The following is a 25,777-nucleotide window of genomic DNA, read 5'->3' as shown; positions in this document are numbered from 1 at the left end:
GTCTAATTTAATCCATGCACAAATATGACAAGAATTTTATTTTTTTTTGCTAATAAAACAGATTACTTATCATATGGCATGGGTTGAAAATTACTCAGTCTAAAAATGTCTGATGAACAAAGGCTTAATTTTAGCAAACGATTCTAAATCAAGCACTTATGAAAGGCAACTTTTGTTCCCAAACCAAAAGGACACCCTCCCTCTTTTGGATAAAAAGAGAACTTGCTCCAGGAGTGATGACGTCGGCGCGGACCACCTCCTCACTGGAAAGTCAACGCTCCTCCCCTTGTCCCCGCCGACAGCCCCTCAGCAAGGCCCGGGCGTCCCGCACCTGCCGGGCTGTAAGGACAAAACTAGGGATGTGTGTGAGACGGAGACAGACACAGCGGGAGACCGAGACCGAGACCGAGTCAGAGGGGAGCATCAAATGCTGTAGCTAGACGGGCCAGGAGACGGCTGCTGGGGACGGGCACGTGAGCTTTGCCGCTGCCCCGGAGGCCTGTGCTGGCTGCGGGAGCCTCCAGGTGTCAGGGGTGCCCCTGACTTGGGCCTCCAGCACCAGGTCTGCGGAGATCACCGCGCTCGAAGGCTCAGGCCTGGGACTCCCCACAGGACCCAATGGGCAGGGGTGGCCGTGCCTCGCATCCCAGGAGCCCCCACGGCAGGGGCAGGGACAGAGGCCGCGCACGGTGGGCTCAGAGCGCTGTGGAGAGGCAGCGGGGGCAGAGCTCCATTCAGGTGCGGGTTGGAGTGGGGTCGTCATTGTCCTGCCTCGTGAGAAGAGGCCTCCCGGGAGGACTTGGGGTTGGGGCTGAGTGGGGACATCGGGGAGGAGCGGAAGGCCCCGGAGGGCAGCCTGGGAAGGCAGAGCCACCTGGCCTGCGCAGGGGGGAGACAGTCCCCCGGCCGATCCCGCGCGGACGATCTGCCAGGGTTGGGGCCAGTCTGGGGGAAGCAGATGTTCCGTCCCCTCCCAACCCAGGGAGCCACGGGGTGAGCCTGGTCTCTAGTGGTGGGGTTGGGGTCGCCGTGGGTCCAACCAGCCCAGGAGCTCCGGGGGGGATTCCAGTAGGATCTGGCTCCGGGGGTCTCCGTGTGACACCCCCTGCCGCTTGTCTGCTTCCCTCCCCCGAACTCTTCCGCCCGGGGGGTGCAGGGCACCCGAAGGAACAGGGCTGCTGTGAGCTGGCCTTCCTTGCTGAGACAGGCGCGTCGGTTTACGCGGACAGCCCCCTGTGGGCCTGCCCGTGCCCATGAGCCTCCCTGGCGAAGCCGGGGCTGGCTGGGCAGTGGGGAGGAGCCTGTGGCCCCTCGCCCAGGAGGCACAGGCCTGGAGACACGGGGCTCGCGTCCGGGCCCCTGGAACTGGGAAGTGCCCTCTGCTCTGGCCAGTAGGCCGTGGCGGGAGGGACACTCAGGTCTCTGAGCCCGTGGCTTTTCTTCTTTCCTTCAGGAATTCCCTCTGTTGGGGCCAGATGTGTGGGGCACAGACCCTCGAGCTAGTGGCCGGGGGACAGTGAGAGACACAGCAGGGCGGGCCAGCCGCCCCTGACCAGCCCTGGACAGGCGCGCGAGCCCATCTTGGACCTTCCCGCGCTGCCCCGTGGGACCCCAGGGATCCCCAGAGTTGGGTCCGGTCAGGCCGGCGTCAGGAGAACCACCCACGGGGGGCGTGGACAGCGGGCGCTGCTGGGGGCGGGGGCGGGGCGGGGAGGCTCCAGCTCGGGCCTCCCGCTCTTCCCCTTGGGGCGGCCGGGCTGCCTGGGGCTAGTGGACGTGCTTCTCTGGGGCGGCGGCCGCGGTGCGCAAGCCTGCCGCGTGTCCCAGGAACTTGCGTGCGCATACGAGGAAACGAAAATCCCATGTTAGTGCAATTTATTATGAACAAACTCGTAAAAATTTATATCATCTTATTAGTTTTATTTAGGAGCAGATTTTTTCTTTTTCTGTCTGGAATGAGGACTGGTGCCGGTTTGAGAGAAATGCACAAGGGACGCCCGGCTGGCTCAGTTGGTGGAGCGGGCGGCTCTGGATCCGGGGTCAGGAGTTCGAGCCCCACGGTGGGGGTGGAGATGACTTACAAACAAAATCTTAAGAAAAAAAGCTATGTGAAATCCTGCGCGACCGGTGTCCGCTTGCTCAGAGGGAGACAGACCATCCTTGGGTCTCAGTCCCCTTGTGCCCCACGTCAGAGCCCGGGGGCTGCGGGGATGCGGGTGGCCGGGCCCCAGTCAGGCCTGGGACCTTGCTCCTTAGTACTTCCGGCCCGTGGGGAATGCGTGGGACTCGCAGGTTCACTCAGGCCCTGATACCCTTAGTTGGGCTTCCCCTCGCCTGCGGTCTCCGTCCCCACCTCCCTGGGCTCCCCACCCCGCCTTCCCCCTCCGGAAGGAAAGGGCAGGGAAGAGATGACAGTTTTATAGGACCACCCTGGCTGCCGCGTGGGGCGCAGACCCTCGGGGGCCAAGGCAGGAGCAGAGAGAGAAGTCCTCACAGTTGCCCAGGGATGTGGTGGCTTGAATTTGCGCAGGAGCTGTGGGGGGCTGGGGGCCTGGGCTTCAGGGGGGTGGCCACACTAGAGCCAGCAGCATTTTAGTTTGGGACAGAGAGGAAGACCCCACGAGGCTGCGGTGGCATCTGCAGAAGGGTAGAGGGAGGCTCCGTGGAGGCTGGTGGTGGCCTCGGGGAGTCCGAGGCCCTGGGGAGGCAGCTGGCTTCTGGGGGGCAGTTTGCTGTCCGGAGATCTAGCGGAGCCAGGGGAGGGGTCAGGGGAGGGGCCGGCTGGCACGGGCTATGGTGGCTCCAGGCCACACCTGTCACCTGTCGGACATCTCCCGTCCGTTCCTCTGGTTTGGAGACTGAGAGGCGGAGCCCGGACCAGGATGTCACATTTGCACAATCGAGAGGCCCCTGGGGGTCCGATGGTCTCTGAGCCCACATTCTTCCTGGCCCGGGCTGGTGCTTCAAAGCGTTATTTCTGTCTTTAATCTTGTTGCAAGACAAGCGCTTTGAAACACTTGACAAAAATGAACAAAATGCAGGGAATCGGGGAAGAAGAATAAGCGGACAGAGTGAAGGGCGCGTGCCGGATCGGCCCCTCCTGCTTGCGCTCTCAGAACCTGTCATGTGTTTGCCCCGAACTGCTGACCCTCGTTAAAAGCCCAGATTCCCCACTCCCGGATGGAAACCCTGACTCAGTAGGCCTTGAACCCAAACTCCGCTGTGACCTTACAGCTGGACAGGGCCCTGGTGGTCCCAGGCCTGGGCAGGTGCTGAGCGTTGTGCGATCGTCTTCCAGGCACATTCTTGTGCCCATCCAGAGCTGCTTGACTTCATCTTCAGGCCAGGGACCCTCAGTTCCTTCCACCTGAGTCCAGTTGTACATGTTGTGCACTGCACAAGGACCCCTTGCTGAGGGGATGAACTGGGACTGAAATGCAGCTCTGGCCTTGTGGGCCACACGCAGGAGGCTGCTGGGTTCTCAGCTGCTGGTAGCAGAGAGATCCTGGTGTTCTTTTTTTTTTAAGATTTTATTTATTTGACAGACAGAGATCACAAGCAGGCAGAGAGGCAGGCAGAGGGGGAAGCAGGCCCCTTGCTGAGCAGAGAGCCCGATGTGGGGCTCGATCCCAGGACCCTGGGATCATGACCTGAGCTGAAGGCAGAGCCTTGACCCACTGAGCCACCCAGGCGCCCCAGCCCTGGTGTTTGTAGCTGCAGACCTCAGAGGACTCCTCCTGGAGCGGCTGAGGACTTTGAGCACCATGGGCGAGTCAGCCTCAAGCACAGTTAGCGGCCATGTTCTGATTGTCCCAGGCCAGTCAGAGGGAGGGTCCTCCCCCTCCACCCTCCCTGCCTGCTGGCCCCAGGGCCTTGTTCTGGGACGGTTCTGCCCCTGTTCTCCTGCTGCCCTGCTGTGTCCACCTCCCTCCTGCTTCTGCGCTGTCCTCTCCAAGCTCCCCCATCCCCCGTGACCTCAGCCTCTGCCCTGGAGTCTCTCCACTCTTCCGGCGGCCCTGCGGGATGGGCACGCAGCATTGCAGGCACCATATAGCCCTCAGCCCCGGGCATCTCAGACCGGGTTGCTGAACCCCAGGAGCCACAGAGGCTTAGGCTCCCCTTGCCTTCGACTGTGTCGTATTTGATATGAGAATCTGGGAATCATCATAAATCTTGATCTTGGAATCTGGGAGTTTATCAAAACAGCCTTGTTTCTCACTCAGTAATCCTGAAATTTTGTTTCTCAGTGATACAGGTTTTTTTTTTTTTTTAAGAGATTTTTAAAAAATTTACTTATTTGACAGAGATCACAAGTAGGCAGAGAGGCAGAGAGAGTGGGGGGGGGAGCAGGCTCCCTGCTGAGCAGAGAGCCCAACGCTGGGCTCGATCCCAGGACCCTGAGATCATGACCTCAGCCCATGGCAGAGGCTTTAACCCCCTGCGCCCCCCAGGCGCCCCAGCGATACTGTTTTCTGACAATAACCCACATTTGAACCCAGGAGACACACTGTCAAGCAAGGTGTCTGCTGCGGTGCTGAGGGCCCGCGAGGGTGAGTGGGGCACCCGGGCCCCAGATGCCCAGGCCGTGGGAGACCAGAGTGGGGCGGCCCCGAAGCTGCTGGGCACGGGCCGGTGGGGACCAGCCTGGGGGTGATGAGGGCGCGGGCACCGCGTGCAGGGGAGGCCCTGTCCCCCAGCCAGAGCCGTCCCCCGCGCGGCCAGGACGTCCCACCCGAGGCCTCGCGCTGTGTCCTGCAGCCTGAGCGACGGACCGGGAGGTTCGCCGCCTGCAGCGCAGACGCCTCCGCTGGGAGAAGAGCCGTTGGCTCAGGTGCCTCCTTAACACGACCCCCGGGTCTGGGGACACGGTCCGGCCCCGCAGAGGTCCGGCCCCGCAGAGGTCGCAGCCCCCGCGGCCTCTCCCCACAGGCCCCAGCCTCAGCGCGTCCTCCTCTGGGCGGTCGCTGCGGGTGCCCGGCAGGGGTGCCCCGCCCTGTCCCCACCCTGTGCCCACCCATCGGGCGTCGCAGCGGGCGCCCCAGCAGGCCCCGCCCCCCGCCAGCCGGGAGGGCGCTGCAGCGCGGGGCGGTAACTGCGGCGCCTGCTGGGCGGTTGCTCGGGGACTGACTCTGCGGGTTCAAGGGGGACCAGGGACAGCAGCCGAGGGCGCGGGAGGCGCAGCCGCGGCAGGAGGCGCGCACGCTCCGCGCAGCCCACGAGCACGCGCGTCCTCGAGAGGGAGAGACCCGGCGCCCAGGAGGACGCGGAGGGCGCGGCGGGCGGGTGGGGTGGGCGGGGCCTGGGGCGCGATGGGCGGGGCAGGTGCGCGCAGGTGCGGGCAGGTGCGGGCAGGTGCGCGGGTGCGGAGGCGCGAGAGAGCGAGGGCAGCCCCGCAGGGCTCCGAGGTCGCGTTCCCACGCCCCGCGCCGTGGCCCGAGCGCGGGCTCCTTCCGCCGTGTCCTCCACCCCCAGATCCCGCCCTCCCGCTCGTGCGGGGTGGACTCCGGGAGCGTCCACGGGGCCGGGGTGTCCACAGATCCGGGGAGCGGCTGCGGGCGTGTCCAGCCGGCTGGGCGGCTGTTCTCCAAACCCGCAGCGGCCCCGGGCGGGGTCCCCTGGAGGGGCCGGGCCTGAGTGTGGCTGCACTTTCCAGCGTGTCCGGCCCGGGGCAGCGGGGCCCACGCCCCCCGGTCACCGCCGGCCCCGGGACGAGTGCTGGGAGCAGGGGGCGCTGCCCGGGTCCAGGAGGACAGCTACCCCCGCCGGCGCCCGCGACCCTCCCCGGCCGCGCCGTGTCCACCGAGCAGCTACGGCCGGTTCCCCCACGCCCTGAACAGAAGCCAACCGGCCGCTGTGTAGGGACAAAGGTGTAATCAGATTCTACCTTTCTACCCAGTAAACACCTTAGAATGAACGCCTGTCCCACTAATGGTGAAGGCTTCCTTAGTGTTCTCCTTGGACTCCTGAAGCTCTCAGCACGGCTCCCGAAACGCTACTGTCCTTCCCCCGAGGGCACGGAGAGCACCCGGACAGAGACAGCTGACAGCACGCGGCCGCTCTTCCCAAGTCTGAAGGTGATTTTCCAAGACACGCGCAGCCTCCTGCACCCACGGGGCCCCAGCTGGGGGAGACCCTGGGCCCACCCCTGGTGCAAGGTGGGCCCGGCTCGGGGAGGGGTACCGTGACCTGCCGCCCTCGTCGGACACACTGGAGAAGTGGATGATGGTCCTGCCGCCATGGAGACAGCGGTGAAGACATGGTGCGGACACCGGGCGCGAGGACGCCCACCCCCGGCGGCAGGGCGTGGCGACAAGTGGACTCCGTGTCAGCGGACAGGGCTGTGCCAGCCCCCATGACCACGGGCTTTCAGCAGAGGTTGGAAAACTGCGAGGTCCTGACCAGCCCCGGCCTCCGGTGAGAAGGTGCGGAGCGGGTCTGGCCGGGAAGGATGGGTTGCGGCTGCCGGCGGGAGGCAGGGGTGAGGGCCGTGGTGGAGCCGAGCTGCCGTGCCACAAGTGGGCCAGGCAGTGACCCCAGCCCCCTCGCGCTCCTAGGACTTGAGCGACCAGCAGGTGCGCGTATGAGCACACGCAGGCGTTTTTCCAAGGATCTGTGGTGACCCCAGTTGCAAAACCTGAACACGGACTTAGGGGCTCACTGTGAAGAGAGGCATTGTGTGATTCTCGAGTTCCTGGGGTTACGGAAGTGCAGGGCACAGCTCTTCCGTTTTCTTCCTGTAAGAGCACATCTAACAGTTTTTGTTAAAAAAAAGAACAGTCTCAAGCAACAATTTCCCGCATCCCGGGTGAAGCCCGCGTTGTTGGAAGGAGACAGTTAGAGCCACGGCAGACTGGTCTCTGGGGGCGACTGGGGAAGGGGTGGACGTCCGGCGTCGCTGCGCGTGTCCGATGAATTCAGAGCCTCCTGTAAGGTGGGTGACCGACCCCTCTCCACGTCGGGCTGGCGGCCCCCTGGTGAGGGTCTAGAGGAGCGCACGTATTGTCCCCCTGAGCCTCCCAACTGTCCCCGTGTTCCATGCGATCTTGAAGCCCCTCCGGACCGGCAGCGATAGCCCCTCTGTCGGAGTAAACACTTGGTGCACACTGCATGCTGGGTATTGTCGGGGAAGAAAGCCCTCCTGTGGCTGGGAGACGCGCATCCCAGGTCAGTCCAGAAGGAAGTGCCATCCCAGTACCCAGGACCTCCAGCAGGTGTCCGCGGCCGCTGGAGTGGGGGCACCTGGGGTCGGAGCGGGTCTGCAGGGCGCCAGGGTGGGGAGTGCCCTGAGCTGTGGGGCGAAGGCTCTGCAGGGGGCCTGGCCCCGGTCCTGCCTCCTCCCAAACGCCGGCTCCACGCTGTCTCAGAACGCCTGGCGCTCGCCTTCTTCCAGGCGGTCCTCAGCCCTGCGGACGGGTCGCGGCGGGTGCCTCAGCGGCTCCCAGCCTGAGGCTGGACCCGAGACCTTAAGCACAGCTTGTCCCGCGAGGGCATATCGTCCCGGGGTCTAGATAACCGTTCCCTTTGGATTTCCCTCCCCCAAGCTGTGTCGGGGGGCTTGGGGGCCTCAGTCGGTTCCATGTTCCACTCTTGGTTTCTGCTCAGGTCCTGACGTTGGCGCGGCGTCGGGGGAGTCCGTGAGGCTTCTCTTTCTTGCCCTCTGACCCTCCCCCACCCCAATAAATAAATAAATAAATAAATCTTTAAGAAAAAGAAAAGAAGTTGCGTTGGGTTCTTTTTCGAATCGGCTTCCTCCCCACCCTGTTCCGACGGAGCGCTTGGTGTGCTCCAACTCCTTGCCTTCTGCATCGTGTCACGTGCGACTCCGAGGTCCCTGCCCTGCCGCGGTCCCTCCCCCCGAGCTTTGCGGTTGTTTATGGGGAGCTAGTCCAGTCCTTTGGGGCGCGTTCCTCTGTGGACGCTGCTGGCCTGCCCGAGTGGTTTTGCCTTCACTGAGGCTCCGCGCCCCGGGGGTCCGCCGGGCTCACGTCACCTTTGAACCTGCTTGTTTGGTTCGGGTTTCCTGTGCCACGTGGGCAGGGTGGGCCGGCCCCCACCTGACGCCTTTCTTCTCCAGCGGGACCGTGGGGCCGGTTGGCCGGTCTCCAGACTCCAGACTCGGGCCGTGGTGGCCCGGTTCCGGGCGGGGATGTGTTGCGGACGGCGTGGGACGGCGTGGATTTTGTGAGCTGGTTGTCAGATACGGTCACTAATAGAACGTGCCCTGTACGAACCGAAGCTTCCTGTTAACACACAGGCGGCCACTTGCTAGTTCCTTTGAGTCCCTGTTCCCACCCAGCAGCTGCGTTCTTCCTGGTCCCGTCCTGGTCCCTCACCACTCGACCCTCCTTGAAGTCACTCCTCGTGGGGGTATTTGCATCTGGGGAATCAGCAGGGGACCGGAGGGCATTACTGATGCCGGCGAACGCGGAAGACAGGTGTGGGGAGCCCTTGGCTCCGTGGCCCGGATGACGAGGAGGATGGGCTGCGGCACGACCGTGGACTGGCCGAGTGGGCGTCCTGGGATGGGCTCAGCGCGTCTGCGTGTGCACGGTCGCGGAGAGCCGGCTCTGGCCACCCTCCAGCACAGCGCCTCCCGGGGCCCCCCGTGCGGGGTCAGAGCCGGGGCTCAGAGCCGGCCCCCAGCCTCGTGCGGCTTGGCGTCCACACTCGCCCACGCGGATGGTGGCTTCCTTCTTGTCCTTTCTCAGAGCTGGCATGTGCCACGTGTTTCCAGCACATCTTGTCCAGCGTTCCTGTATTCACGGTGGGAGGGCACCTTTCCTTGGGGATAACCGTGGCCCTGGGGCCGGCCGGGGGTGATTCGGACGTGGGCTTATCATGAGGGGCCTCCCTTGTGACGAGCGCAGCGTGTGCGGGACCAGCGACCGCAGTGTCAGTGACTCACGGCACCGCCGCTAAAGCCCGGGCTGGGTTGGACCAGGAGGCCGACTCTGGAGGGGGCTCTGAGAGACAGATGTGACTGGGGTCCACCCCGTGAGGCTGGGCGGGCTGATCTCCCGAGAAGTGCACACCTACGCGTGGGGGACACTGAGGCCCTCAAGCCGACGGGACCTGATTCCATGACCGCTGACGCCACACACCGCCCATGCCGCTGCGGTCCCCGAGGCGGTGTGGGACCAGCCACAGTGCCCCACCCTGTGCTGCCCGTCCTTGTCGGGTGAGACTCCGGAGTGAGCGCGTCCTCTCGGGGCGGCCACTTGGATGTGCGGGGAGGGGCCGTTGGCCAGGAGGGGCGGGACCCTGAGGTCCAGGAAGGAAGGCTCACCGGCCACTGCCCCTGAGCTCACAGCCTGCAGGGGGGCATGGGAAGGGGGTGTGGGACACTGCACGGAGCACGGCCCCGGCTGGTCGCGGAGATCCTGCGACCTGTCCCTGGGATGCTCTAGCCTTGGCCTGCGGCTGACCCTGCTCAGGCAGACCTCTCGGACAGGCTCCACCTGCTCCCCGACCTCTAGGGGCAAAGGCCGGGCGGGGAAAGGTGTTCTGTCCTCCCCAGATAAAGACCGCTCGAATGTGAAATCAAAAGTTTAATCTGACACAACTAAATATATTCATATATCTCACACTGGAGGATTGTTTGAAACATCAGAAGTTAGAAATCACAAGTAGGTATATGCTTCCTATATTCAGATAAATTTGTTTCTATTCATTATTTCGATTCCAGACAGGGAGAGACAACTCTGGCAAACAGTCATGGGTCTATGAGAGCAGATGGCATGAGTGTCGCTTCAAGACGCAGACGGTGTTCTGGCCTCTTCCTCCCCAGCACAGGCCGCGGACGCTGCTGGGCCCCGGGAAGCAGACTCTGCTCAGGGCGGGAAGAATGTGTGGGGTCGGCAGGCGAGGAAGGCTACCGAGGGTGTCCCCGCGCCGAGTCCTATCACGAAAGCTGCAGCCGTCTGTCTGCCTTCTTAGAAGCCAGCATTCCAACGACACGAGTTCCTCTCTCTCGGGGGGGGTGGGGTGGCAAATTCAAATCGCCTCAAGACACTCAGGTCACACCCGTGTCTGACCCAGCTGACCCGGGCGAGGCCCAGAAAATGCTGCGGTTTCCACTCTTCTCCGTGCTGCGGGGACCTCACACCCAGTAAAGCCCGTCCCCCTGCATCTCCTTCTGCGAGCGGGGAGCCCAGGGGCTGCTCTCGACGCCGGCAGGGCCCAGGACATCCCCCGAGAGGGGAGCACAGGTGCCTGCGGGGGCCAGGGGGCTCCCCGGGGACCCCGGAGCTCACGACCTGCCTGGCCGGCTCCCCCAGTTCCCGTCATCCCCAAGGAAAGAGTGGATTAGCAGGAGCTGCTTTGGCAATGTGCAGATCTGGATTTAAAGTTAAAAATGCGGCTCTAGACGGGTGGGCGATGTGAGGCCTCCCCCGGGGCGGCTGGCCTGGGGCTTGTGTGCCCAGAGATCCTGCCCTTTGGGGGGCAGGGGGTGGAGATGGGCTGTCAACAGTGCGGGGGCGGTGTCGCCTGCACCGGAGCAGAGGGGAGAGGCCGGGACCGTGTTGTCCTCGCTTCCCTGAAGCGGCAGCCGGTGAGGGTAACAGGAGCCGGGCCCTCCCGGCCATCCGCCCCCTCCAGACAAACGCCAAGTGTCCCTCCTGCGCTCGGCGGTCTTCACGCACTCCGCGTGCCGCCGGCTTTCTCTGCGACCTGCCCCCGCCCAGCTGGCCCATCCCTCCAAGCTGCAGCCACGAGCCAGCTCTGTGCGGGGAGACGTGGGTCACTGCTGCGACACTGCTGCGACACTGCGGGGAAGAGTGTGGGGCGGAAGTGACAGCAGATACGGTGACTGTCCCTGGGACCGGATGACCCCACACGTCTCCCCTTAGCATGATCTGGGTGAACACGAATGCACATTGGAGCCGGGGACCGTGCGGACGAGGGAGGGACACTGGAGACGCACAGCGGAGCGGCATCGCGATTCGCAGCAACGGTCACGGGTGCGGGCCGCTCCCAGCCTCGGGGGTCACTGCGGGAGGGCCCGGAGGATGGCGTTCACCTCCTCCGCCACGGCCGTCAGCGCAAACTCAAACTGCTCCTGGAGGGACGAGAAAGGGAGGCGGAGTGAGGGGCCGCGTTCCCTCGACGGCGGCCTTCCGCTCGCTGTTCTGCAGAAAAACGGTCCACGAAAGGAAAGAAAGGCCACCTATGTCCCTTGAAAGGAAGGGACGGACGGTTTGTACGATGAGACCCCGTGTTCATGGCGACTAGGGTTTCTCGCTCATCTTTGGTCACGGAGGGGCCCCCGCCCGGTCCCTTCTGGGGGACGGCAGAGTGCCCAGCCCCTGAGGCCCAGGGCAGACGCAGACCCTGGCCGCTCCGAGCTCCAGACCCCACGCCGGCTGTCGCGGGGCCAGCCACACGGCCTCCCCTGGGAAAGGCAGAGGTCGTGTCCTCGCCGTCATGGCCATCGACCTAGCGTCCGGCCGGCCCCGCCTGCTGCACCTGCCGGGAAGCCCCACCTCACCGCGGCTCGTCCAGCTGCAGACGTGGGTGAGCACACGCCTGCTCCCGGTCACAGGCACACGCGGGGGGGGGCACGCCGTCTCACACGCAGACCTGCCAAGACCAGGAGGCGGCAGCGAGGGCGGTGTCAGGCTGTTCTCTGGGGGGGGCTCGGCAGCCGGAAGCAAGCACCCTTCCCCGCGGCTCACAGGCCACCCCCCCGCACGCGTCACACGACGCGCCCGCCGCCGCACGGGAGACTCGCGGTCATCCCGGAGGTCACAGGGGTAGTAAGTGGCACAGGCGAGGCCTCCGGAGAGCTTCTGGTGAAGGAAGGCCCCGGGGAGGGTCTCAGTGCGCGAGAACTCAAGGGGAGGTGGCCACAGATCCAGAAAGCACGGCTAACGCTGACCGAATGCCGCTAAGTGGCAGACCGGCAGAACGGGGGGTGCTCCAGCGCTCGCTCTGCGACCGGACTGTCGCCGGGTGTTCTCTTCGCACTGGCGCCGAAGGACTGACCCGTGTGGACCCGCACGGTGACCTTGCTGGTGGGCACGCAGCCTCCTGACGCACATTTGGACGCTGCCGTCACAGGGGTGCCCCGTCGAGTTTGCCGCGGAGCAGCAGTGGCGTCAGGAAGCAGGCCCTGTGCACCTGGCGTCCCTCCTCACGCTCCAAGATCCCGGGGGAGTGGCCTCTGGCCGTCACCGGGGACAGGAAGCTGTCTGCTGTCACTGTCTCTCCGGGTAACAGCCTGTTCAGGGGGACACGTCTTCGGGAGGACGCAGTTTAGGACGCACAAACAGACACCAGACCATTTCTTCCCCAATCGCCAGCTTGAAACGTGCAAAGACGAACGGAGACTCTGGAACACTCACGTCCGGGATCATGTGCCTGCAACGGCTTCGGACACCCTGAAAACCCATCCTGGGACACAGCGTTGATGGGGAAGGCGGCAAGTTCACATTGGGAAGCCTCCGCGGCCGTCAGGAGGACCCGGTCAGGGTAACACGTGCTACAGGGTCCGTGACAAAAGCAGACAGCATATGTGACCCCGTGCCTCGACTGCCCTCATCAGACAGTCCACGTTGGCAGCATTGCAGCACGCGTGACACGTCTACAGTCAGATCCTTACTGGGTGGTTCGGGCGGCCCCGGGAGCGGGAGGGCCTGCGGGACATGGTGGGGGGCGCAGCCCTGGGTCCCACCACAGGAGTCGCTCTGGGCACACCGGGAGCAGGAGGGGGGCTTCCTGGGACCAGGACCCTTGGCAGAGGCTGTGCGCTGCGCCCGGGGCCAGTCGGCGAGGACACGGGGCTCGTCAGCCACCCTGCACCTTCCTGGAGAAGCAGCCGCGACCCTCTGGTCTCCGGCCACCGGTGTGCACGGAGGGCACACCCGCATCTCAGCGGTGTCACCTCTGCTGAGAGGCCTGCGTCGGCCCCTCCGGAGCCCGGGAGCCGACAAGCTGGGCAGACCCAGCCTGTGACGCCCTTGTGCTGTGGAGACTGCAAGGGTCGGCGGAGGCGTTCGGGGCGGCTGCATGTGCGCGTGCTCATCTGTGGTGCGCATTCATCGTCACACTCGGATTTGTGCTTGCCATCCCTGTGGCTCACACGAGGGCTTGGAGGACACACACCATGGCCCCAGGACCGTCATCATTACTGATTCTGACGGGGTCACGGCGGATGCCTCCCGGGGCTGCCCCCTGCATGCAGCGCCCACGGCCCCCCCGCCGGGCAGCGCTTTCCTGCGTCTCCCCCAAGGTGGGGGCGGGGCGGGACGCGCTCTGTGCCCTCGGCTCAGCCGGTCCTCACAGCCCAGCCCTGGCTGCATCCTTGCCGTCTGATGTCAGAGCAGACAAGGGACCGGGTGCGTGCGTGTCCGTGTGCGTGTGTGTGTGTCTGTGTGCGCAGGTGCGCGTGTGCGTGTACACACGAGAGTGTATGTGCTCCTGTGTGTGCCTGTGTACACACGGGTACGAACGTGTGCTCCCTGTACACTGAGTGCACGCAGGTGTGCGTCACCACTGTGCACACGTGTGTATGTGCGCACACTTGCAGGCACGCAATGCTCGAGTGTACATGTGCGTGTCCATATGGCGCACACACAGGTATGCACAGGCGCACACGTGTGCATGTGCACAGCCACGTGTGCGCAGACAGCATGCGTCCACAGGCATGCCGAAGCACGCACACGTGGGCGTCTGTGCACAGTCATGTGCGTGCAAGGCGGTTCACACACACCAGTGCACACATGCGTGCTCACAGGGGTGCCCACGTGTGCGTACGGGCACGTCCACGGTCATACGTGCTCACACACAGGTTCGCACATGCATGTGTGAGGGGGACAGAGACACAGCACCTGAGGGGAACCCTCTCCAGGTTCGCGCAGAGCAGGACGCGGTGGGGAGGCAGGGCTGTGGCCTGGATCACACCTAATCAGTCCTTGTCACCCCCGGCCCTGAGCAAGGTCGGGGACGGGCTTGTGGAGCAGATCACGGACTGGGCGAAACCCGAATGCAGGGGCAGGCGGAGGTGTGGGCAGCCCACGTGTACCCCGCGCCCACCCACCCGGGGCCTAGCGACGTCAGTCCTTCCTGGGGACGCCGGGTCAGTCCGCTTTTCTTTTTGAAACTGAACGTCGGAGAGACAGTGTCATCAGAGAGCATTCAGGCCTCAGTGAAGGAGGTGCCACCTTCAGAGATGAGGGCATGGGAGAGGCTCTGTCCACAGCAGGCGTAGACGGGACATCGCCCGCCCCGGGACTGTGCTGTTTCCGCTGCATCCGCGACTGCATCTCCCTTCCTAGGAATGCGGGTCCTAGTGCACTCCTGACAAACGTGCGGTGAGGGGCTCGGGTCTCACGGGCTGTGACCCCGCTGCACAGGACGTGCCCACGGCCGACGCCAGCTCCGTGGCCAGTTCCTGTCCCGGGCTGACACGTGGCCTGCCTCTGGGCCCTGCTGGACTGAGGCTTTGTTTTCGGGTAGAGAAGCGGCTGTCCGGTTTTTTGAACATGAAGATAGAGTTGTGCAGTCAGGCTGTGCGCTGGGGCCGGGTGTCCGGTCACCATCACCGCTGGGGGACACCGGGTGTCCAGCCCTGGTGGCGAGGCGCCCGCCAGCCCCTGTTCCGTGTCTTCGGCTCCCTTGGCATAGTCCGACCACACGCGTTTGCGTGAACCGCCCACAGGCAACCTTCTCTTGGCTTCAACAGAAGAGTATTCACATTACACGACACTATTTTTTCCCACAGAAATTTCCCTTTTGTTAAATTGAACTTGAGGGGAAGCTCCGTCTCACGGAGTAGGGCTGGGCAAAGCTGTCATGAGTTAAGGCGGACGGAAGTCTGGGTGCGCCTATTGTCTTCACCTGAGGTTCCGGGAATCGCACGCACGGCACACTTCGAGACAACTCTTGAACGCCGACCCGAAGGAAGAGGGTCGAGTCCTGACGGGAAGCTACGTGAGGCCGATTCTCTGCTGCCTGTTTCATCGCCCTTTCCCACAAGGCCTGGGGGCCACCTCCTGGGCCTCAGGACCTGGTGCCACGAGGTCCATTCTGGCAAACAGGGCACAGACAAGAGGGCCGATGGGTTTTGGGGTGTATTAGGCACCGTCCCCACGGTTTTGCCCGATCCACTCTGGAGTGTTTTGGGCGTCCTTGATCCGTCTGGGGTGGAGGAAGCCTGCCCGGGAGGTACCCAGGTGCAGAGAGCAGAGGGGGCCTCGAACTGATGATTTCCTGCAGGTCATCCGTGCGGCTTCGAGATTCAGGCGAGAGAGAATCCATTTCTCGTTCCCGGTTATGAAGTGGCCTTGCTCACCAGGCCCCGGTTCTCAGCACCCCCCGCCACCCCCCACCCAGCCTCCTCCATGGCTGCTGGTGGCCTGGTGGGGCCAGACCTTCCAGGGACAGTGCGCCGACCCTCCCGAGCGGGCACTATGAGGCCACCGCCAAGTGGCAAGGGCTCGTGGGACGGACCTTTCCCGGGCACAAACCTGCAGGTACTTGTCACTGCTGATGTGACAGAGCACGGCAACAGAGACCCATGAACCACGCCAAGGCTCTCCCCCAGGACACTGCGCATTACCAAGGAGAGTAGCCTGGTGGACACCCTGAGTCGAGTGGCCAAAGCTCACCTCCTTCTGAGATGGTCCTGCCTGAGGGGCCCAGCTGGAACCCGTCACAGGGCAGACAGACGGAGTCACACCTGCCAGTTCCCTTTGGAGGACCTCTCCGGGCCACCGAGCTGTCCCACTAGGGGAGATGTGGGAGGTGGGGTGATGGAGTGCAGTGAGGGGTCCTGCTCCAGGGGGAGGTCGCCGGGGACACGGAGGAGCTGGACCAGGTCTGCACCCGAGTAAAGGGCTCAGACCGGCGCTGGTCCCTGGACATGGGGTTGCATAAGGTGCTAGCAGTGGGATCCTAGTGAGGGCACAGGAGAAGGATCTGGATTGTTTCTGCAGGGGTTTTGCAGGTCTGGAATAATTTCAAAATCTCAAATTAAAGAAAAGCTCCAGGAAAACAAAGTGTGTCATGACGGATGAAATCCTTTCACTCGAATCAACTGTGATGGTCAGGTCAGGCCGCGCATGGCCCCCAGTGGGACACGGTGAAGGGCAGGGTGCTTGGGGCAGACCCACTCCACATGAGTGCTTTTTACGACTGCGGTCCTCCTGGGCGTCAGGAAGTCCTTCCGCAAGGGCGTCCTTCGGTGCCCGTGGCCTCCGTGCAGGTGCTGGCGGCATCGGGGTTGGGACCACCTCGAGAAGGGCAACATTCTGCATTTCATGACCTCGGGACCAAGACGGGACTGACGTGTGGGAGCGTCCATGCCCCTCGGACCCAGATACCTCCGAATGCTAAAGGAACATCACATCGAGCCCACTTCTAGCTCCGCTTAAGCCTACGCCAACCAGGCAGCTTGCGCTCACTCCGGTAGCGGGTGTGGCCGTTTCAGTCGGCAAATCAGGTATGGTGAGGTGCCGGGCGCCTGCGTCCAGCCCGGAGCCGCTCGATGGCCACGCAGCAGCACTGTGGTTCTGAGGGCCGGAAACGGGGGAGTCTGGCAGGATGTTTGGTGAATCTAGAACATTCCCCTGCAAGGGTGCTGGGGTTATCACTGACCTTTTTAAGATTTATTTTAGGGAATGAGAGAGAGCAGACCGTGGGGACAGGCAGAGGGAGAGGGAGAATCCGGAGCAGAGCCCCACTGAGCGTGGAGCCCGACGGAGCGCGATCCCAGGACCCTGACGTCATGACTTGAGTGGAAACTAGGGGTCAGATGCTCAACTGCCTGGGCCCCCCAGGCGTCCACATCACGGAGCTCTTAGTATAAAAATGTGGTGCTCTCCCCCGTCCCCGAATCTGGTGGGGGAGGGCTCCAAAGCCTGGAGATCCCACCGTGTCTTTACGCTGCAACGCGGGTGGCCACCGGAACCGCGGGCCAGCCTCTGGGGAGGGGCCTCTGAGTCCCACCTGGGACCTGTGTGGGCGACGCTCGGTCCCCTTCTCCTCTCTCCTTGCTCAGAAACACCTGCAGGAAGACCCCCCCCCCCCCCCCGTCCCCGAGGACTGGCCGACAGTACCTTCGTCTGGACCATGCCTGGTCTCTGGTCCCTCAGGTGCTCTAGGGTCGCGGCGATGTCGATCTCCTTGGCACCTGCAACGACACACACAGGTGAGCTCAGACCTGGCGCCCGCGCCCGCTGTCCTCACCCGCACAGGCTCCCTTCCGGCCGGGGCCCCGTGACACTCGCTGCTCACGGGCCAGGCGGGCAGCCGCCACGGCCACATTCGTCTGGAAAGACGCGGCGTGCTGGTTTCTGCGGGTTCACGCGGGGGCGCGGGCTGGGGCTCGGCTGCCGGACGCCTGCTTGGTCCTCACCAGAGTCATCGCTGTCAGAGACGGCCTGACGCCCCGTGTGTGTGTGCGCGGCCTTAACAGAATGTTTCAGAAATAGAAGCATGTAAGTTTTAATTTCAGTTGCGTAGGTTTTTAAAAAATGTCACGGAATGAGAAATTAGACTAAGAAACCCTTTCCGTCTTACATCGAAAGGTAGAGCTCCCGGTGAGGGTCTCAGGCAGTAAGATAAGGTGGAGATGCCCTTGTGTGCGTCCGCGGCAGTTTTCCTGAGAGACCCCTCCCCACAGGCAGCGTCAGGCTCAGGGCAGGGGACCCCGGCTTACAGAAATACCATTTGGGTTTGAAACTTTGACCTTGTCCTTAATTCCACGTGAGTTCTTGTTTCCGTGTGTTAGTAGACAAGGAACGGCGCGGGGTCCACGCCCACAAGCGTCTCACAGTTAAGGTGCTGGGGCGCGTCGGCCACCGTGCAGATGCAAACTGTGGGACCTGGAGAGCGCGGTCGCCTCCGAGGCAGAAGGACCCAGACAAGGTGTCATGTTCCAGGCGCCACCTCCGCTCGGCACCAGAGCACAGGGCGTGGGAGCCGCCACCCCACCCCGCGCGGGAGACCGAGGCTCGTCCCGGTGAAACAGCCTGTCCCTGGTCACGCGGCCCGTGGCCGTGGTTGTCGTCAGCCCGCACCGGGCAGGGTGCACCAGGTCCTGACGGGCCCCTCTCTCTCTGCACAACCTACATGAGCACGTCGCTCCTCTCGGCACAGAACCAGAACCGCCAACTTGGACGTTTCAAAGGTAGTTTTTCAAGTTCTGGGGCTTATTTGGCCGGAACCCAAGCAGCCCGTGATGTTTCCCAAGCACAGTGGGTTGAGCCGGGCAGAGCGGGGGGCGAGGTGGGCGCTGTGGCTGCCGCCCCCGCACCTCGCTCTCCCTGCCGGTCCTGGAGCAGACAGGATGGGGGCACTCAGCACGCCGGGGCCTGCAGCGGAAGTGCTGGCCTTACGGGAACTAGGCTGGCAGTCCTTCCAGACACGGGGCACTGTCCTAGCAGGAACGGGGACACCCTGAGTTTCCCCAGGCGTTACATCAGGGCTTTCATAGCATGGAGAAGAAATCCCCCATTGGAACAGCCAGACGGTCCCCCAGGGTGCTCGGCAGCTGGGGTCGCTGAGAAACTCATCCAAGGAAAGGACAGGGGTCGAGTTCTGGACGTGCGTCTCCTCGGGTGTGACGAGGCCACAATAAATTTGTTTTAAGGGAACCCACGACCCTCTGTCCTGTCCTGTGGATCTGTGTGTCTATTTTTGTGCCGGTACCAGGCTGGCTTGGCGATCCCAGCTTTGTAACAAGAGCTCGAAGTCCGGATTGTGATGCCGCTGGCTTTGGTTTTCTTTTTCTTTTCTTCTTTTTTGAAAAATATTTTATTTATTTATTTGACAGAGAGAGAGAGAGAGAGAGAGAGAGCACAAGCAGGGGGAGGGGCAGAGGGAGACGCAGGCTTCCCGTTGAGAAGGGAGCTCGACACGGGCTTGATCCCAGGACCTGAGCCCAAGGCAGACGCTTAACTGACTGAGCCCCCAGGCGCCCCTGGTTTTCTTTTTCAAGGTTGCTTTGGGTGTTTGGAGCCTGTTGTGGTTCTGTACACATTTAAGGATTTGTCTAGTTCTGTGAATGATGCTGGTGGTATTTTGCTAGGGATTACATGAAACGTGTAGACGCTTTGGGTAGTGTAGACATTTTAACGATGTTTGTAAAAAACAGATGACCGCAGCGGCAGGGGGAGGAGAGGGAGAGAGGGAGCGGGACCGCAGGAGACGCCTGAAGACAGAGACCACAGCGGGGCTGCGGCTGGGCAGCGCGGGTGCGGGCAGGAAGGGGCACTTGGGGCGGGGGGTGAGCACTGGGCGTGTGAGTGACGAACCTCTGAATTCTACTCCAGAAACCAACACTTGTGTTCACGAATCTTCAAGTACGAAAACTAAAGCTCAATGGATCAGAAACAGTGAGTAGAAATAAAGGGAACCGCCGAGTCTGAGAATCTGAAACAAACAGGAGTTTGCCTGCTGCTAAACGGGGAGTCGGACAAGAGAGGAGCCCAGCGGCCGGAGCGGGAGGCCACGGTGTGCGGCGCCCCCCGCGCCGGCCACGGCCTGAGGATCTGCTGCCTCGTCTTCCCAGGGTAGGCCGGGCCCTCGGGGCCCCCGTGCGAGTTACGGGGATAAGCGCCCAGAAACGCTTTAAGACACCGGCCTTAGGGGGTCAAAGGCTCCTCGCACAGGGAGCGAGGGGCAGAGGGATTCGTTCCACACACGCGCGGCGCTGCTCTCCAGTGGGTGAGGGCGGCCGCAAAGGTGCCTGCGGGACTGTGCTCCCCGCGCCTGCCGCCCGGTGCCAGGAGCTCATGGCGCTGCCCTGCCCCAGTCTGAGGCTCATGCTCGGGTGTGGTCTCAGCAGGCACGGAGCGCCAAGGGTCTGACACGGGGCGACACGGTGTGGCCACGATTCACAGCCCTGACAGCGCACTAGGCGCTCGCAGCTTCCAGAGAATTCACCTGCTCGGTTCTGGCCACGCTGGCGGCCAGCCGGGCCACGGCGACTTCCTCCCACGACCGCGAGGCCCAGATTCGGGAGCATCAGGTGTGGGGCAGAGCCTGGTGCAACGGAGAGGAGCCCCAGACCTTCCGGAAGGAAAGCCACGGCTTCACGTGGGGTCTGGACTTAGGGAGAACCCTTTCTTTCTAAGGCCGTTCGGGACACACACTTCGAGTCCTTGAAGCTGCTTAACACCTCTTCCAGCAGCTCTTTATTCCGAGGGGCTGCTCTGTATGCTGGGACCGTACGGAGGCCGTCCCTGCTGGAGGCCACGGCCCGGGCTGGGGACACATGTAGCACTCCCTCGTGGGCGGCTGTCCGCAGGTCGAGGGACGATGGCCGCTGTCCCAAGTCGGCAGGATCCTTGGATAAAACCCTACAAGGAACCTCTCTTGTTTTATCACTTGCTGATGTCCCTCTGGACCACTGTCTGGGGAGCAGGAGAGCAGGAGGGAGGGTGATCAGGGGGTCCCTAAACAAGGCGTTTAAGGCACCAGCAGAGCCAGCAAGAACCCCGCTTTTCCTGCAGCCAGTCGGACACGTGAGGAGGTCAAACCGACACTGAAAAACCTCCAGACCAAAATTCGGGGAACTGATGGGTTGACGAAGTGAAGTCTGTTGTGGGGTGCGGGTGGCTAATGTCCCCTTGCTTGTCAGGACTGCGGCAGTAAGTTATTTGCAGGGACACCTGGGTGGCTCAGTCAGTTAATTGTCTTCGGCTTGGGGAGCGATCCTGGGGTCCTGGGATGGAGTCCCACGTGGGGCGCCTGCTTCTCTCTCTGCACCTCCCCTCCGCCCATGCTCGCTCTCTCTCTCTCTCAAATAAAAACCTTAGAAAAGAGAAGTTACTTGCAGTGAGTGCGGAGAGAGACGTCCACGGAACTCAGTCTGTGGTCCGTCGTGTGCGCTGGGGTCACCTGGGAAGGGCGGTGGGAGAAGGCGCTGCCCGGCGCTCGGCGCCCCCGAGGGCAGGGGCCTCACGGAGCAGGACACAGAACCCGCATTTGTAAAGCAGACGTGTGTAGAGCGGGGCGGGGGTGTGTCCCTCCTTGTTCTATGAAGGGATTTATTTAAACGCCCCCGATTCCAGGAAGCTCCCTCCAGTGGAATCCCCTCTTTAAAAATCCCGTTTTGTGACGACACGTGAAACTGGAGGTGGACGGACCCGGTGCGGTGCTCAGTGGGAGAGCCGGTAAGTCGTCAAAGAAGCAGGACGTGCGGGAAGATGCCCGTGGGAAGACCCGACGGGCGTGAGAGACGGGGGAGCTGCCCGGCGTCCCCGCCTGAGAAGCGTCGCCATCCCAACAGCAGAGCGCTCAGGGGACTCGGCTGCCCCGCCCACCCCGAGGTCTTCCCCGTGGCCCCCAGGGTTGGCTCGCGCACACGGGGGCCCACCCAGGGCGGCGCTGCCAACACTCTCCGTCTCTCCTTAAATTTCAGGAACGTTGGCTTCCAAGTTTACGTACCCGCTACATACATTTTTAAGCCTGGAGAGGTTTTTAACCCCTAGATAAAAAGTATTAATCATGAAACAATGAACACCTCAAGAACAGTAGTATGATTAAAATATTAAAACTTTTTTTGGAGCCGGGGCGTCTGGTTGTTTCAGTCGGTCAAGTGTCTGCTTTCGGCTCAGGCCATGACCCAGGCTCCTGGGACGGAGCCCTGCATCAGGCTTCTTACGCAGTGGGGAGTCCGCGTCTCCTGCTCCCGCGCCCCCTGCTTGTGTCCCCTCTCTCGCTGTCTCTGTCACATAAATAAAACCTTAAAAGAAAAAAAAGTTCCTTTTACATTGAAAGGATGTTCTTGAAATTTAAGAAAACCAGGGTCTTGATGGGGTGGGCTTCGAGCTTTCCTGGTGTTGGTTCCCGGCCGCCGGCTCGTGCGGACAGTCCGCCCACCGTGGCCAGCAGGCCTCCTGGCAGGTGCGCACCCTCGCACGGCCTCCGTGGTGATGCCCGACACACAAACCCGTTTCGTCGGCTTCTCCCCACAAGGTGTGCACAAGCAGGGCTCCCATGCACTCTCTTCTTCAAGGTAGAAAGACAAGGTGTGTCAAGTGTGCAAGAGGGAAAGCCTTCGGTTTGCACGAGCCGGTGGTCTGGCTTCTGCCGTCAGGAGGCGCCGAGTGGGGGCTGTGCTCTGGCCGGGGAGAGCCACGCCCGCCGCACACGGCCCCAGCTCCGCCTCGGACAAGACCCGGTGGGCTTGGGCACTGTCCCGCAGGTGTGCGCACTGCACATGCGCACACACACACGCACATGCCCGGCGCAGGCTCATGCCCGCGTCCCAATGTCCAGAGCCTTCCGGGCCGCACCTGCAGCAGCCGGGGGTTTCTGCCGGCCTCGGAGATGAGCTGTAATCTTTTGTCTCTGGATCGAAGGGGACAAATTTGCATCCTCTTCCCTTGAAAATCAAGTATACCAGGACCTAAACCCAAAATACTTTCCATTTTTTACATAAAAAACAAGTTCTGAATCACTTTTCAGGAGAAGCTACGATGCTTCCCAGTCTGTAGGTAAGCCACAAAGTCAGGCAGGAGCCGGCCTGCAGGTGGTGCTCACGGCGGACTGCAGCGTGTGGGGCTGCTGGGCGCCGGCCGCTGGCCACCGGTGCCTCCACACTGTGGGGCACCCACGGACGTGAGCATTTGGGCCCGGCGCCCAGGTGTGAGTGAGCTCGCTGGCCGCTGGGTGTGCAAAGGGACGGATGAGGGAGACGCCCGGCCCTCGGGGAGCACGCCACCATGCACGGGTGCGGCTGCCTCTCCCACCACCCGCGCAGCAGGTGCGGTGCGCTCAGGGCAGGAAGGAGATGCAGAGGCTGTGGGGTTGCGGAAGCCGCAGTGTGGTCAGGCCTCCTGCCTACGAGGGGCCACGTAGCCCAGGGAAGGGCCTGACTCATGAACGCGCTCAGGTGTGTCCTGGAGCGCATCCTGGCTGCGGGAAAGGGGCCTGCAGGACAGCTGCCAAGCGCCCGGGAACGCCATGGGCTCCTGGTCGGGGAGTCTGTGGCTCGAAGCAGCTTTGCCCAAATGCCCAGGCGGTGGGGACGCAGAAGCCAGCCGGGCCGGGCTGCACGGGCCGCTCCTGGTCAGAGAAACAAGGCCTTCAGCGTGACCGGCCCTCCATCCTCTGGTCACCAAAGTGGCACCACGGGCTCCGCTGGCCCCTCCTCCCTCAGTCCTCCGCTCTGCTTCTGACGCGGAAGTCGGAGTCGAGGCCTGGCGGGGCACGGTGCGGAGCACCGCTGTGACTCCAGGCTCTGTTGGTGCCGCCCGTGAAGCACTGGGCCCTCCTCCGTGGATGCCTCCCGGCCTCATGGAAAGGAGGAGCAGATGTCCGGGGAGGCATCGGGAGGAAGCCCAGAGGCTGGGGGCACAGCACGGGACCGTTAACATGTAGCTCCGTGGGTTCTGTCCTGCGGAAGCCCGAGCGACTCCAGGGCCCTCATGAACGAGCCACTAATTCAGGGGGCAGAGACACATCCCTATACCACTGCCCCGGCCAGATGGCACCTTTCTCACTAAAACCTCAGACTCCTACTTGACACAGCCTGTGACCTGTCACTGCAAAGTGACCAAGATGGCTGCGCGTGGGGACTTCCTGTCACCAGGAATGGACCGGGGCGGGGGGGTCTCCGCAGGAGCCGGGACATGCCCTCGCTGTGCGGGGAGGAAACGGGCACGAGGTGGGAACTGCGGCGGAGCAGGGCCCGGGCAGGCCTCTGGGGTCCCCAGGGAGAGGGTCACGGTGGCAGACGGAGTGGCCTTGGCGGCCCGGCAGTGGGCCGAGCTCTGCTAGGGAGCGCCGCAGCAAAGCCACTGGGCGTGTGGGGCAGGGCCCAGCCATCGGGCCTGCCTGGGGAGCAGGACAGATGGTGACGCTGCTCATGGGGAAGGGGACAAGTGGATGGACAGGCTGGTGGCCCAGGAACCAGCAGAAGGAGGCCAACTCACAGGAGGGACGGCCCAAACACCAGCCAAGTCAGGCGGGTTGACCCAGGTTTCTTGGTGTCTCGGGCTGCGTGTCTGTGGGTCGCCACGGACTCGTCAGACAGGGAGGAGCGCCAGGAGGCCGTGTGAGCAGATCCGACCTGGGAGGTGTGGGAGGGAGAGCTGTTGCTCTGCGGCGGCCTCATGGGGACCCGCGTCCCCCCACTGGCTGGTCTGAGCACCCAGAGCCGTCGCCCGCCCGTGCTGCTCATCGCGGTGGCCCGCTCCACGGGGCAGGGACCGTTTAGGAGGTGAACCTGGGATCGCGGTTCACAAAATTACCCAAACACGTGGTGCTCGTGCTGCGTCCGTGGGGTAAGTGGCCCATCGTGTCCCTGTCTCCGGTAAGCAGCGCCCGCGGTGTGGCCCAGCCGGGGTCCTGGCCCACGGATACGGCTCCGGGACCCTCCCCCAAGTCCAGGCCACAGCCGGCTGTGGGCGCACACGGCTCCCAGTGCTCCCAGCACTGCTGCCCCGTCTGACCCCGTGCGCCCGGCCCTGCTGTGAACCACCGGGCAGCTCGTTGTGGGAATGCGGATCCCGTTGGGCGGGGAAAGGCGTCCACACACCCTGCCTGCTGCGCCCGAGAGGCCCCCAGTGTCCTGACACGTCACCTGGACTGCACGGAGCTGGGGAGGAGGCGTCCGGCTTGGAGGCCGTGCTGACGCCGACTCCCTGTGGAACCGCTGCGGGTGAGCCCGGGGGATGCCAAGTGAGTAAATCTCGTCACAGGAGGACACATGCCGTGTGGTCCCAGGCAAGACGCCCCCGGCTCCGTGAGATTTCGGGACAGTGAGCAGGATGGAGAACATGTTCCTTCCTACAGGCGGCCGTCGCCTGAGGGGCACCGTGTGACAGAAAACAGGAAGCAGGCCAGGCCGCTGACACAGAAGGAGGGGCCGGACCCCGTGGGCACAGAGACCTGCGCACGTCCCTGCGGCGTGGTCACTTCTGCGGCCCGTCTGCGCCCCCACAGGCCTGCGGGCACGTGATGTGCACGTGCAGTGCGGTCCCCGGAACCTCCCTCGGCAGACAACAAAACCCCAGGGGGCCGCGCAGTGTGGCAACCTGGGCCTCCCTGCCCTTTGGAGGGGCTTTCTGGACACGAGTCGCCGTCTGGAGGCCGGGAGGCCGTGCTGCGCCCCCGGGACAGCCCAGTGGGGTACGGCGGGCCAGTGTCCACAGCGGCCCCCCGAAGTGACGTGGCCAGCCAGCAGCCGCCGCCTCGGGGTGACCCTCCACCGGTCCGCCTGGCCGAAGAGACGGCATAGGCACACGCACAAGGCGCAACTTAGGGAAACACGTCGGTGGCAAGTGCGTCCCAGCCCTGAGCCCCGCACCCCGAGGAGCCCCGCGCTCCGCGCTCCGGAAAGGCGCCCCGACCAGGCTAGAGACGATGACGAGTGACCAGCACGGTCGGGGCCGCAGAGGAACATGCGGAGGAACGTGCAGAGGCTTCAACCGCGGTGCAGAGAGCTTTGCTTTCCGGCTGCCCGGTCGTCGGCCTGCTACTGAGCCGGCGGTGGAGAAAGAGCCCCAAGGATGCCTCGTGTGTTCTCCGAGGCTCCGAATAGGACACGGGCCCTAATCCGTGGGAGCCCGAGTCCGTGGGCGCGGGTGTGGGTGCCCCGCGTGGGCCTGGGGCGCTGGAGGCCGTGGGGGTGCGTCGCGAGGGCTTTTTTTGGTCCTCATGCGATTCATTCCTTCTAAGAAAAGGAAACGGAGGGGCGCCTGGGTGGCTCAGTGGGTTAAGCCGCTGCCTTCGGCTCAGGTCATGATCTCAGGGTCCTGGGATCGAGTCCCGCATCGGGCTCTCTGCTCAGCAGGGAGCCTGCTTCCCTTCCTCTCTCTCTGCT

At 63.4% G+C, this 25,777-nt stretch overlaps 1 protein-coding gene across 1 annotated transcript in view; it reads right to left on the bottom strand.

Moving 5' to 3' along the window:
- Positions 1 to 9,535: 9,535 nt before the first annotated feature.
- The window catches only part of PTPRN2 (protein tyrosine phosphatase receptor type N2), a 606,978-nt gene continuing 590,736 nt past the window's right edge, over positions 9,536 to 25,777 (bottom strand). The window contains exons 19-20 of the mRNA XM_059395999.1: positions 17,058 to 17,131; positions 9,536 to 11,059 (exon numbers count right to left, since the gene is read on the bottom strand). Coding sequence (XP_059251982.1) covers positions 10,988 to 11,059; positions 17,058 to 17,131 — 146 coding nt within the window. The 3' untranslated portion in view covers positions 9,536 to 10,987. The remainder of the gene's footprint in view (positions 11,060 to 17,057; positions 17,132 to 25,777) is intronic.

The sequence above is a fragment of the Mustela nigripes genome, chromosome 4 (genome assembly GCF_022355385.1).
Source record: "Mustela nigripes isolate SB6536 chromosome 4, MUSNIG.SB6536, whole genome shotgun sequence".
Classification (NCBI taxonomy): Eukaryota; Metazoa; Chordata; class Mammalia; order Carnivora; family Mustelidae; genus Mustela; species Mustela nigripes.
Note: the sequence above shows the minus strand (reverse complement) of the source record. Positions and strands in the feature narration are given on the sequence as shown.